Here is a 14244-nt window from a genome sequence, read left to right as displayed (position 1 = left end):
CTCACAAACAGTTTGTTTATGACCCAAACCACATGGGTATTTAGCTTTCTTTTTTTTTTTTTTTTTTTACCCCTTTTTCTCCCCTTTTAGCGCATCCAATTGTTCAATTAGCATCGTGCTTCCTCTCTGTCTATGCCGAACCCTGCCCTGACGGATGTGATTGAAGCTAACCCGTATCCCCTCCGAAACACGAGCAGCAGCCAGATGCATCTTTGCCACCCACACATTGACGAGTTTGGCGCCACCTAGCGTTGCATGCGGAGAGACACACCCTAAGGGCACCCTCTCCCATCTCTGTGTAAGCGCCTCCAATCAGCCGGCAGAGAACGCAATCGCATTCTGACAGAGAGAGACCCACATCCGGTTCTTTGTCCCACCCCCCACATGAGCAACCGGCCAATCGTTGCTCATATAGCCACTCAGCTTCGAACCGGTAAAGCAAGGCTGGATTCGATACCACGCTTCTCAGAATCCAGCCCTGGTTGCAGCGCGTTTCTTTTTACCGCTGCGCCACCTGAGCAGCGGGTATTTAGCTTTTAATTGCAACATACCCGGTAGGCATGAGCTAATTAGATACACGTAATATTTATGTTCATGTTTGATTGCAGCGCTATTGCCGTTCAGGTTGCTTTTCAAACTGAAAATTAGAACTCCTTGTAATGGTGAACCAATGGTGATATATGCAGTCAATGTAAAACCTTCTGTTCATGTTACTTAAAAATGCTTTTTTTTGGCTGAAAAGCTAATTCACCACATTTAAAATATACCACCAGAAGTTGGCATAGCCCAAAAAGTTTGATGCAAAACTTCAACTGTTTTCATTTTTTTGTTGGTGAACCAATGCTTGATTTTTTTTAAAGTGTATGATTATGACTAGGGCCCTACTAACCCTCCCGTATTCACAGAATTGGTTGGGAGTTTTTCAAAACTCAGTTACCTGAGTAGTGTTTTAGCTGCTTGAGACTTTGACATCTTAGACATTTTGACTAAGCGATTGCGAGCATAAATACCTACAAGACTGATTTTAATTCAAGGAATGAATAACATAGGAGCGAGAAATGAGAGAGCTATATTTTATTTCTCATTATGCGCCATAATTTTCTTACCACCGCTAACTATAGCATTCTTATTTACAGTCTGGAGCTGGATTACTTTCAAGCTACTTTGCAACAATGTCTTGGTTAAAATAATGCACAAAAAAATCAGCTAAGCCGTGAGACACCAATGGTGTATGCATACCTGGCGTAGTCCATGGGCGTTCGGCCGTTAATGTCCGGTGCTCCGGGGTCGGCTCCGTACACTACTAGAAGCTCGGCTTGAAGGACCTGGCCTGCTTTGGCAGCCACATGTAAAGGGGTGGTGCCTTTCTCCTACAGGCAAAGAGAGGAACACAGTGTGGATGTGAGATCAGAGCTTCAGCTACATGAGTCCTTATGAAGCACCACAGGCTAGTCACACTAACACTGCTACTAAGCTGACATTCATATATCTGTTTTTTAAGCATAAAAAATAATATTGCTGGACAATGTAGAATAGCAAAGTTCAACACTTAGCAGTCTTAAGGATATTGAGCTGCCTTGCTGCCTACTGCCTAACTGGGCAACTGCCTGAGTAGAAAGGATTCTAATCAAACTCATAAGGCAGATTATTTAGACGCACTACTTAGACAATAGTTTTTGCTTACTAAGTGGATCTGGTCCACATACCAGACTTGGCACAGTTTTTCATTGGATGTCCTTTCTGAAGCAATCTTTTCCGAGTAGGTGCACGGCCAATCAATAGTACAGCAGACGTTTAACCTCAAGCCCTTCATTCATTAACCTATATGCCAACAGTTTTCCAATATGTAAGAAATAATAAAGTCAGGATCTAAAAACTCACAGGGTGAAAGAAATTGGCCTGAGCTCCAAGAGACAGCAGTCGCAGACACGTCTCCAGACTTCCTGTTCGAACACTTGAATGCAGTTGCTTGGGGCGAGAGAGAGAGAGACAGAGAGAAATGAGTGAGCTTTCTCATCAGGGAGACATCATTTAATGCATCAGAGTCCCTCCTGCAGAGCCAGCGTGGTTCATCTCTCACTGTGCAGTAGAAAAGGATGACAGCCTCTCTTTCCTGGGGCTATGCTGACCTTTCAGTGTTGCTCACCTTGCTGAGATCCTTGCTGGTGACCCCATCATCATCACGGCACGGCAACTTGTGGACGAATGCGAGCATCTGATATTTGGCGCGAATGAACTCGGACTTGGTGGGACTGTGGGTAGAGACCAAAAACATTGATACCATGAAACAATGATATCATGTTTTACACACTTTGGTTACATTCATGACAGAACAAGTAATTACTGGTTACACATGATTAATCAGTCATGGACAATTTAGTATCTCCAATTCAGCTCACTTGCATGTCTTTGGACTGTGAGAGGAAACCGGAGCTCCCAAAGAAAACCCACACAGACACAGAAGAACATGCAAACTCCACACAAAAAGGACCTGGACCGCTCCGCCTGAAAATCAGACCCAGGACCTTTTTGCTGTGAGGCGACAGTGCTACCCACTGAGCCAGGGTGCCGCCTTATTGTGCTACACATCTATAGCATTGGCATTAGATGGCTAATGATCTTTGAATAATTCATTGACCTGAAAAGCTTACACAGATCATTAGATAAATGTCACACAGAAAGTATTCTGTCTGAAAATCATTGTAATAGTGAGCTATGCTAGTATGGAGGAGTTTGCATTGTTCAGCTTGTTAATATGACCTACTATCAAATCATATCACAAAAGGCAGGATTTGCCCGAACACATGGAGGAAAAAAACGACTGTGAAAGCATAGTTATTTTCCATGAGTTGAATATTAAAGTGAATATGGTGACAGCTTGAGGCTCTCATTTGATCATTGCTTTAATCTATCATTTATTATAATGCGTCATTTATTCTGCTTGCATTTAAACTGATTAAACAGACCGATTTTGTTCCACTGGTGCCAGCGTAAGCAGTACGGCCTGTTCTTTTTTAAGCCATCGCTGCTGATGTCTCAGACACATTTTCATGTCAGTGAGCTTTTATCACAGTATGTAATGAAATATAAATAACACAGTGAAATGTTAATGCAATAGGGAAATCTAGAATAAGTTAAAAAGGAAAGATAAATCAAAGGAAGGATCCAAAGGAAACTTAAGGGTTTGTATGGGAATGAAATTATTACAGGAACAGCAATAAAAGAACAAGGTTTTCAGGTGGATATAATATTGTCAGTCTCCATCATTCAACCAAGGTGAATGGCAAAATCTCCTGGCTGTTGTGGGTGATTTACTAAGATTAACTGACTAGTCCTGGAGATCACATATCGCAGCGGCAGCAGGACGAGATCCCGTCCGACCTTCCCTCCCTTAAACACGACCAGTCGTGTTTGTGTAGACACCCTGCTTGGTCGGTGGCTCTGCTAAGATTTTAAGTTTAAACACTCCGTGTAAATGCTTGAATGTGTGCGTTTCTGATTAATGTCCTGCTGCGTAATACAATTAGGGAGCATTCACATGAGAGGAGGCAAAACCGTGAGCCTCGGGGCAAATCGGCGCTTTGCATGGATGTTTGCTTTTCTAGACTTACTGGACTTTATCTTGTGGGTTAGGTTTTCTGCGACCACTTTGAACCTGTGCAGGGTCTAGTAACGAGTGCTCCCAAATGGAGTTGGCACCGTTGCTGGCCAGGGTTTGCACCATCTGAAACACAAACAAAAACACACGTGATAAATAATGCAGGGTTTATAGTATTTTGCTCGGAGTGATTTAGTTTTATAGGTACGCTTCAGGGTGAAGTAAAAAGTAAATTCAGGTTCTTCATTCTCTCTTTAAATATTTTTTTTTATAAATGCCTGAAAACAAGCTAGAACGTGGACTCATCTGACCACACCACACAATTCTACTTTTGGTCCATCTAGGATAACTGTGAGCCCAGAGAACTCTGTGGTGTTTCTGCAAAGAATTGATGTATGGCATTCTTTTTAAGTAAGAGAATTTCAGATTGCATTTCTTAAGTGACATGGGTTTTCTGAAGTACTCCCAAGTGCATGTGGCCATATGTATCGCAGTGGCATGAGGGATGCATATTTAACAGTTGTTTCCAGCCTTGCCCTAAATGGACTGAGATTACTCTGGATTCTATGAATCTTTTTACAATATTATGTACGGTTGATGGTGAAAGACTTGAATTGAATCTTGCACTGAGAAATGTGAACCGATGGACAATTATCTCATGAAGTTTAGCACAAAGTAGTGAGCCACGACCCATCTTCGCTTGCAAAGACTGAGCCTTTGATGGAGATTCCTTTTGTACGCAATTATGACACCCTGACCTGTTAACAACTCACTTGTTATTGAATATTCTAAAAATTATTTGCTCCTGTCCCAACATTTTAGAGTTTGTTTCATGCCTCAAATTCTAAACTTGTTTATATTTACAAAATACAAAAAGTTGATCAGCCAAAGCATCGTCCTTTGTCATTTTTTAATGCATTTTACCCCCTTTTTCTGCCTGCAGTCCACCAATCTATTCTTATTCTCCCATACTTCGGTGGATTTGAGCATTAGGTCGGCTTCATGTACAGAGAGCCACGCCCAGATCTCTGTGCTCTTCCACTTTCTGTACAGGCACCCTGGGCAACCAAGGTCCTTACACAGCATTGATAACCCCACCCCTTAGTCCGGTCTTTCCCACCCAGCAGACTGGAGGTCAATTTTGTCTGCTGCAGGCATCAGCCAATTATGCCTGCTAAGGGGTGCCCAGCCGACCGGTAGCAGAGCCGAGATTCGAACTCAGGAGCTCACAATCTCAACACTGGAGTGCTAGCTGCACCACCTGGATGCCTGTTTCTTTGTATTTTTGTCAGATAAAGAAGGTTTAGCGACAATTTTCAAATTTAAGTTTTTATTGCACTGACTGCAAAATGTCTTAACTTATAGGAAATTGGGTTGGTAAATGAATAGCTATAGAAACTTATTACAATTATTTTATTACAAAAGTTATTGTTATTTGCTTTGAATTTGTAAAATCGATCCTATCTGCATCTTAGGCCACCCCATAAGGCATTTCAACCCCAAGGTTTGGAACCACTGGTATACCATAGGAACAGAAAACTGCTTCCATTAGCATAGTTTTTTTGTACAAAAGGGTTTGTACAAAAATAAAAAATAAAATGACTAGATCTTTAACGTTAACCAGTTAGCTGTTAGCTTAACTAAGTTCAGTGTGTGAACACCTGGCTCTTAACACTCACCGCTTCTGATTTTCAGCCTCAGCCTTCAGCTTGATTTGCAGGCTCAAAATACAATTCTTAAGAAAATATTGTTGTTGTATTGCTCTTATGTATTCACTCTGATTTAGCCTTTAAGGAAGCATCTCAATATTAAATGGTCTAAGGACTAAAACTAACAGATTGTTTTAGGCTACAGCTTTTTGCTATACATTTAACAAAGATAAATGATTATTTACATGAAACTCTATTAAACTAATTAATATATTTTTGAACTGTAGAACCCTGAATTGTTATTGCATGGAATGGTGAGCTGTCTGCAGCTTCCCACCCTGATATTTTTATACCTGCAGTAGGGACGGGGGCCAGCCACTGTGCCGCAGATGTTTGACGATGGAGATGTGGCGCCCAAGGCTACGATGCACAGAGCAGCACTCATCACAGATCAGCACCCCTCGGTTTATACTGCTCCATCCAGGATCTGCCGACACATAGAGAAGCACATTGACGATACTCTGAAAGAACACTCCATCACTAAAAAAACAGCTCATACAGCAACAGTTCTTTTTACTGGCCAAAGAAAAGCAAAGTAAGACAGTACAGAATGACAAATTCAATTTTAACAGCTGATGCTTAATTCCAATTCAGCGCAGGTACAGTCAGTACATAGAAAAAGTGACGATTTGAAACACATCACGGCCCAACTTTAGTTGGGACACCTTACTTAGGGACAGTGGTAGCCTAGTGGGTAGAGCTTTGGGCTATTAATCAGAAGATTGATGGTTCAAATCCAGGCTCTGCTATGCAGCCACGGTTGGGCCCTTGAGCATTACGCAAGCCTTGGGCTAGCGTGTTTTACTGCGGTGCCACCCGAGCGCCCAGGCCACAAATGTATTGACAGGCCATAAAATATGTTTTACTATTTCATTTTCCCATTTTCTGGCCCTCCTTCCAGATATTTTTCAGATCTTGACTTCGTACTCAAACACTGAACAGAGTGTATAGTGCTGTGTAGTCACAATCTAGTCCCCATACTAACTCCTGTCCACCACCAAAAGCACCAACAACGAGCACACGTACAGGAACTGGACACTAACACAATGGAATAAAGTTGACTGCTCAGATACATCCTGTTTCCTTCAAAATCATGTGGAAATCCAGGCACATGAGCATCAGTTACCCACAGAAGAGATGGAACCAGGATGTGCAAATGATGAAGTACCCACTGGTAATGTGGTAAAGTAATAAACTAGATACCACACAACTCATTCAGATGTCTTGTGGAGGCCGTGCCTCTGTGGGTCGGTGCAATTTTGACAGCCTATTATTATTGTTGTTGTAGTTGGACTGTGGAGAGTTCTATTAAAAGAAATAAGGAAATACTTGAATGAAAATAGAAAGAAACAACAAAATACAGTGGTACCTTGTAACTCAACATCCCCTAAACTCAAAACCTTTGAAACAACACCCTTCGTCGCGAAATTTGTACCCTTAAACTCAACGTTTCCCTAAACTCAACGTGTTCAATTTGTTTTTGTTTTTTTTGTTTTAATTTCAAATTAACAATGAACAGTCGCTTTGTTCAGCGTTCGGCTTGAGCGGTGCGGTAATACGTCATCAAAGTGTGAATATGAGACGAATCTGCATTTGCGTGGAATAACTGTCTTATTCACTCTGAAAGCTCCACATGTATCTGTGTTTATCTGGATTTTCCTTCTGTTTCACTTTTAAACTTGTGTTACAGCTCTGGGTTCTAAGAAATTGTAAGAATCAGCTTTTTATTTTAGTGTTTTTATATTTGTGTTATTTTCAGTGTATAAGTGTCAAAACAACCCCATTATTTCATATAAGCCTAAAATATATGCAAGTCCACGGGACCATGGAACACAATAACAGGTTTTCCAAACATCCTTACAGGAAAAAATACCTTAAAACTCAACGCCTTTTAAACTCACCGCCACTCCCAGAACCAAGTGACGTTGAGTTTGAAGTTAAGTTTTTTTTTTTATTTTGGTTCTGTCCAAATGTACAAATCCTACCATCGTGGCAGGGTTTCCGCAACTTTCAAAAATGTTTTTGTTCTAAAGAGTATAATAATAAAACACATCTATATTGTAGGTGTATCTAGTCAAATGGTCAATGAGAAAAACTATAAGTACAACCGACAATCAGAAGACTATAGGTACAACTGACAAGCGGAAGATTATAGAAAGAACAGACAATCAGAAGGTTATAGGTACAACTGACAATCGGAAGACAATAAGTACAACCGACAATCGATAGACTATAGGTACAACTAGGGCTCAGAAGTGTCTTTTTGTTATTACCTTATGGGATGAAAAAATATCGAGATATATATCGTATATCGCCATTCAGCTAAAATATATCGAGATATTACTTTTGATCCATATCGCCCAGCCCTAGGTACAACCGACAATCAGAAGATTACAGGTACATCCAACAATCGGTAGATTATAGGCACAACCGACAATCAGAAGATTACAGGTACATCCAACAATCGGTAGATTATAGGCACAACCGACAATCAGAAGATTATAGGTACAACTGACAATTAGGAAGATTAAAGGTACATCCAACAATCGGTAGATTATAGGCACAACCGACAATCAGAAGATTATAGGTACAACTGACAATTAGGAAGATTACAGGTACAACCAGCAATCTAAAGATTATAGGTACAACTGACAATCGGAGAATTACAGGGACAACCGACAATCGGACATGTACAACCTTCTGTATGACGCTATACAAAGCTTTAATACACATAGTTTAATTATTCTCCCATCTTAACCACTCATCACCGGTACCCCTACTACCTAACAATGTTTTATATTCATGCTTACACCTTCCTACACAGGCACAGTGCAGATAAAGTGATTGAAACCATAATGCTGGACATCGTCCTCGCTCATTAAACACTGACAGTGCATTACAGCCTGCTCTCCGTCCATCCTTTAGTGTCCACACCACAGTACAATCACCCACTCAACACTGTTGCACTCAGCACCACTTTACAACACACTATTATCTGCATTCCTCTGGTATGTCATACATGAAGATTATACACAGCTCCACAAGAAGAGCTGCAGAATTGCAGGCGGTATTACAGTCGAACAAAAGCCCACCCACCACCATCTAAATTAGATCTACAGTAGGCAAACTAAGACAAAGCAAACAGTGTTGAAACCTGAATGCAGATAACTGCACCTTGCTGGGACTGTAGGGGCCAAAAGTAATAAATCACCGGCCAATATCACGCTGGCAAGCGCTGGGAGAACAGAAAAAGAGCATGAAAACCAACACACTGAAACATAAATACATTCCAGAAAGGATAGCAGCTGTTTAGAAAAAAAACAACTGTTAAAAGAGTGCCCCCTTACCCATGAAACAGGTGGGAGGTACAGAAACAAGGCCAAGGCTAACCCCCTAATAACAATCTTAACATAGCTGGCCAACTGACTAACCTCGAGTAAGATGTTCCATTAGAGATGATGATAGTTTAATGGGATACCAGTCATGTTCTGCAACTCTGCTTTACTAATCTAATAATTCTGTGCAGTATTGACATCCGTTAGCCCTATTAGGATTTAATTAGTTAATTTTGGGACGTCTACAATTTCCTTCTTAGTGAACTCATACGTTTACAAAATGATAAAATAACAACGGGAAAGGGAGTTTCTGTGGGTTGTTTTTTCTACTAACCTAGACGTTTACACACAGCCTTATGACCATGTTCCATATGCAACACGCCACCCAAGAGGTTAAAGAACACTGTAACTTCCTGTCCTGTCATGACTGTAAACAAAGTGTAAAACATGACATTAAAATGGCCATTGTCCATTCCATTAGAGACACACAGCCAATCGCGTGTCTGTGTAGACACCTGGCCGACTGCTAGCAGAGCTAAAATGCGAATTATTTTCTAATGAAATCTGTAATTTTATACTTTTAAAATACAGGTCTACAAAATGTGCAGTCCCATTTATTTGCAATGTTTACATGCAATATCAGCATCAACATTACGAGCATTCATGGCATAAAATACACCAGGGTGTGTCTTAGAAAATACAAACCCATTTCCGGAACAGAAGAACTAAACATTTACAAAACTGACAAAAGTTAAAATTACAAATGTAAAAATCTGATGCCAGCAACAAAAAGTTAGGACTTGTTAACCACTTTGTTACATCATCCTTCTATTAATTACACTTTTAATCATTATGGAACTGGGAATACTAATTGTTGATATAAGACCTTAGCTGATCAACAGTCCATGGTCATAGTTGTCTAAATGCACTATAGATTTTCAATAGGAGGCAGATCTGGACTGCAGGCAGATTGATTGATTGATTAGTTTCAGCGTCGTACCGACACACTGGGGTCATTTATATGGCGGTACTCAAGTTGCTTCTTCACTTTGTGTCATTTAAAACGAATTACAGAAGATGTTTTATAGATGAATTATAGAAGATGTTAAAAAAAGATTTAAGCACATTTCGTGTCTCGTTTTCATTGAAAAACCTCAGTCTTTCTGAGTTTAGTGTTTTGCAGTCTATCAGTATGTGTTTAATTGTTAGTCTCTCTTTACATCGATGGCAGGTTGGAGCATCTTCCCTAGTGAGGAGATGGACTGCAGGCAGACTAGTCATTCACATGTCTACGAAGTCATGCTGTTGTAGTGTGAGCATAATGAGGCCTAACATTGTCTTGTTAAAATAACCATTAATTTAAAACCACAGTATATGCCTTAGAGTTAATGGTACCTTCACAAATAAGCAAATCACCCATTTCGTGGGCACTGGTGCACCCCTATATAAAGACAGGTGTTGGCTTTTGCACCTTTCACTGATAACAGTCTGGATGGTCCTTTTTCTTTTGGTATAGAAAATTCAACACCTCTTTTTGTCTTCATGTCCATCTGAGATGAACAATATAATGTACAATATATAGTGAAAGACCTAAATTATTTGAAATTTATTCTCTCAATGTCCGCTCAAATCAAATTTTTCCGTATTGGATCAGTGCATCCCAAATCGTGAGAGGTAATCGTGTATCAAATAATAAAATTCACAACAGTAACCTAACTATGTAAAACCTATTACGAAAATACCCAGACATTGTACAACATTGTAAAACGTTCTATATGAAGTCCAGCATTTATAAATGTCAGACAACAAACATATTTGCAAAAAGCTTTTTAGTTAAAAATTATACAACAGTTAGTTCCGACCTTACAATCTGATTGGTCTTGAACCGTGCTGATATTTGTGATAACAGCACGGCCTTTTCACACCACAACTGTATTACTCCGCTGACGCGTTGCCAGTAACGACAAGCTTCATGCACACAAACGCGCACGCAGGCGACACAGACTTTATTCCCGATCGCATTTTAAATCCGTTATCTGATATACAATCTAGCGCACTGTGTAGGGAACATAAAGCAATTGTCTAATTCACTATCTAGTGCACTATGTAGGGAACATAAATCTGTGATCTGATACACAATCTAGTGCACCATATAGGGAACATTAATGTGTTTGTAACGCGAACAGTTAGCTTACCCATATCCTTTGGTGTGTGCGAGAGGTTTTTTATTTCTTTTTTTTTCCCTTCGGAGGTTCTGGCCTTCTTCTTCTTGTTCTTATCTCCCTGAAATGAGTTTTTGCAACTTGGGATGTCTGCTTTGTAGTGTTAAACTATAAGCCTTTTTTAGCCTACTGTGTTAAGGCAGGGTAGGGAATTTTTACCGTTGCATAGCAGCAACTCATTCGTTGTGGAACTACTTTTTGGCGGAAGGTATTGTCAATATTAAAGCATATTTAATATGAAATTCAGGGCTTCTTTGATTTATTTTCTTTCTTTATTTTGTAAAAACTGTTGTATAAAAGCAATAGAACACTCGAGGTCGTGTGTTATCGTGAATAACATCACGGCTGTGATGATCTACGGCGACCAAAATGTTATTCGCGATAACACACTCCCTCTCGTGTTCTATTGCTTAAGTATGTGCTGACAATAATGATGCAAGTAAGACATTAAATTGATTATATTTATACAGTCATTGATAGTAAACAGGATGTTTGTTCATAAATTGAAATGTTAGATTGTGGAAGCTGATGATTAATTGCAGTCCCCTCATGTCATTACAATTAGCTCAAAATAACTAGTATTGGGCCACTATGTAAAATATGATCTACACCCTATCAGTGATACAAATTTGTTTGTTTATTACGATTCTAACATCCTTTTTTCACTCTTTAGAATAGAATAGAATAGAATATTTATTGTCACTATATACAGGTACGATGAAATTTCGAATGGCATCTCTCCGATAGAGTAGCAGCAGCAGAGAAAAGACAGTAGTAGTAATCTTTGGTTCCATTCATGACAGAAATGGTAGTTACTCATTACACAAGATTCATTAGTTCACGAGGTTATATCAAACACAGTCATGGACAATTTTGTATCTCCAATTCACCTCACTTGCATGTCTTTGGACTGTGGGTGGAAACCGGAGCTCCCAGAGGAAACCCACGCAGACACGGGAGAACATGCAAACTCCACCTGGGGATCGAACCCAGGACCTTCTTGCTGTGAGGCAACAGTGCAACCCACTTAGCCACTGTGCCACCCCCACATTTAAAGTATAAAATGTCAGTGAATAAACCACAAAACACATAAATAGAATCCACTACCAATTTCAGTTTTAAACCCAATATTTATACTCAGCATTAGATCAGTACATGCTCTTACAGATTAGGGCAGTGAAAACTAATAACTGGAAAGTCAGTGGTTCAAGTCCTACCACTGTTTTTCCCCTAAACAAGGCCCTTACACCTACATTGCTTAAATTACAGTCGGTTGCAATAGTAAGTTGTTTCTGCTAAATTCCAAAAGTGGCAATATAAGTTAAATTAAGGGGTGGGTTTTACTACTTATAAACTCTTTAGGACACTCAAGAATGTTATTGCGACTAGGGCAAAATGTTGAGTACAGCAAGACAAAACTACAGTCAACTAAAGCATTTCATAATGTTACATTTGCTGCACTGTGATGATACAATGATTAAAAAATTGAGTTGCAGATCAAAGTAGTAGTATTAAAGACAGTTATACTTAACATTTAATTAGTCCTGTCCTAAAATATGCAGTAATAATAACAACACTACTGTTTGTTTTCAGTGTTGATAAAATGATTAGCATGCTGTTTGGGACGCGGTGTCAGTTTAGTTGGGACAAACGTTAGCCAGGCACTACTAGTTAACACTACAGCTAGCATTACCCAATATTAACTAGCTGTTTACACGGTTTATTAATAAATACAATATTGGCATATTTTATTGGCATACAGCAAGAGTTTGTCTAGTAACTCATAATAACACATAAAAAAACAAACCAACTATAACTATATAAAAACTAACATACAGTAGTCAGTCAATTCATGGGCAAATACGCAACAGTAGTAAGTAACTAATGTGTACAATTTACTACTACGTTGTTATTTTTTAGTAGTTACCCATTATTATTTTAAATAATTAAGATAGGTGTTATAGAGCCCTGATTAACAGTTCGTTATGACAGGTTTTCAGTCAAACAGATGAATGGCTAACGCTCAAGGCAAGGCTACCTAGATTTAATTGCTAACAACAAGCAAAAGCTAAATACGGGCTGCGTCCCAAACCACATGTTATTTACTAAACAGTGTTTAAAATAACTACACCATTACTACTACTTTACAATACTGTGTAGTAATTAAACTGCGGTTTGGGACGCACCCAATAGTTCGATAGATAACTAGTACCAATACCATAGCGTAGCTAACAGGGTTCGGTTTGCTAACCTGTCTAACGTTATGGGTTTTTTTTTTTTGGGGGTTTTTTTTCGTAATAAAGGTGATAATTTACAAAAGAAGGTAGTTCATATCAAATTATTGGTCTGTCTGCATTATGTTAACCAGTCGTAGCCACCTTGCTGCATTTACGCCGTTTTTCCAGTTTTATTAGCCCGTTAGCTTTGAAGGCCCTGCAGCTCTACAGCACTAGCCTAGCTACACAAATCTCAACAAGCATAAATCGGAACGTACCTGGCGCACTGCAGTCGGCACACACCTCGCTCCTTTGGACCTTCCTAGACATTGTACTAAACAGGAACACCGATTCCAGCTACGAATTACAATCCAAAATCGTCGAGGTTTATCGTTCCAGTTAGAGACTGCAGCTGCGATGCCGCTCCGAATGTCCGGAAGCCGGCGGACAGCTTCCCGATGCTCCAGCTCCTCTTCCCTCTTTTCCTTCTCCAGCCCGGTTTTACCCCCCGTCCTTTGCTGCTCCAGCAGCTTGTCAAAACAACACCAACACCCCCTCTTACCCCTCTCACCGAGCCTCACCTACACTGCTAGGCTTCCTTTTATTTTCTCCTGTTTAACTGTGTTATCCGAGCCCCATATCTCGATCATTCTCCAGCAAGGCGTTTTATTACCATGCAGCAGTAGCAGCAGTAGCAGCAGGCTGAGTGGATGGAGGTTATGGTTCAACCAGGCTGCACACTGTCTCAGTTTGTCTGTGACTGACTGAAGCCCACTCACACACACTATCTCTCATCCCACGGGTCACAGTGTATGTGGGAGGCAGCACACCCAGCTACTGCATAAATGTGTCACCATGAATATTTAAACCCAGCAGCTACACAATAAACGTTTGCCAACATCAAATGAAAGTCATATTTAGCTTTATCTGGCAAGTGCACAGAAAATATATGTTCAGAGTCAGAAATGTATGTTGGTTTTGGTCCTTGTTGATTTAACTGTTAACAAAGTTGCTGCAATTTTGTCATCTGCACATTAATTGCATTTACAGCATTTAGCAGACGCTTTTATCCAAAGCGACTTACAGTCTAAGCAACTGAGGGTTAAGGGCCTTGCTCAAGGGCCCAACAGTTGCAACCTGACAGTGGTGAGGTTTGAACCAGCG

At 40.0% G+C, this 14244-nt stretch overlaps 1 protein-coding gene across 2 annotated transcripts in view; it reads right to left on the bottom strand.

Moving 5' to 3' along the window:
* git1 (G protein-coupled receptor kinase interacting ArfGAP 1) overlaps nt 1–13572 on the bottom strand; it is a 44228-nt gene extending 30656 nt beyond the window's left edge. For both annotated transcript variants that reach the window (XM_063017387.1, XM_063017388.1), the window contains exons 1-6: nt 13359–13572; nt 5601–5734; nt 3612–3724; nt 2147–2252; nt 1882–1968; nt 1240–1370 (exon numbers count right to left, since the gene is read on the bottom strand). In XM_063017387.1, the coding sequence (XP_062873457.1) occupies nt 1240–1370; nt 1882–1968; nt 2147–2252; nt 3612–3724; nt 5601–5734; nt 13359–13410 (623 nt within the window). In that variant the 5' untranslated portion in view covers nt 13411–13572. The remainder of the gene's footprint in view (nt 1–1239; nt 1371–1881; nt 1969–2146; nt 2253–3611; nt 3725–5600; nt 5735–13358) is intronic.
* Between the last annotated feature and the right edge of the window lie 672 nt (nt 13573–14244).

Source organism: Trichomycterus rosablanca, chromosome 20 (assembly GCF_030014385.1).
Source record: "Trichomycterus rosablanca isolate fTriRos1 chromosome 20, fTriRos1.hap1, whole genome shotgun sequence".
NCBI classification, from domain to species: domain Eukaryota; kingdom Metazoa; phylum Chordata; class Actinopteri; order Siluriformes; family Trichomycteridae; genus Trichomycterus; species Trichomycterus rosablanca.
The sequence above is the reverse complement of the archived record's forward strand: the minus strand, read 5'-3'. Positions and strand labels throughout refer to the sequence as shown.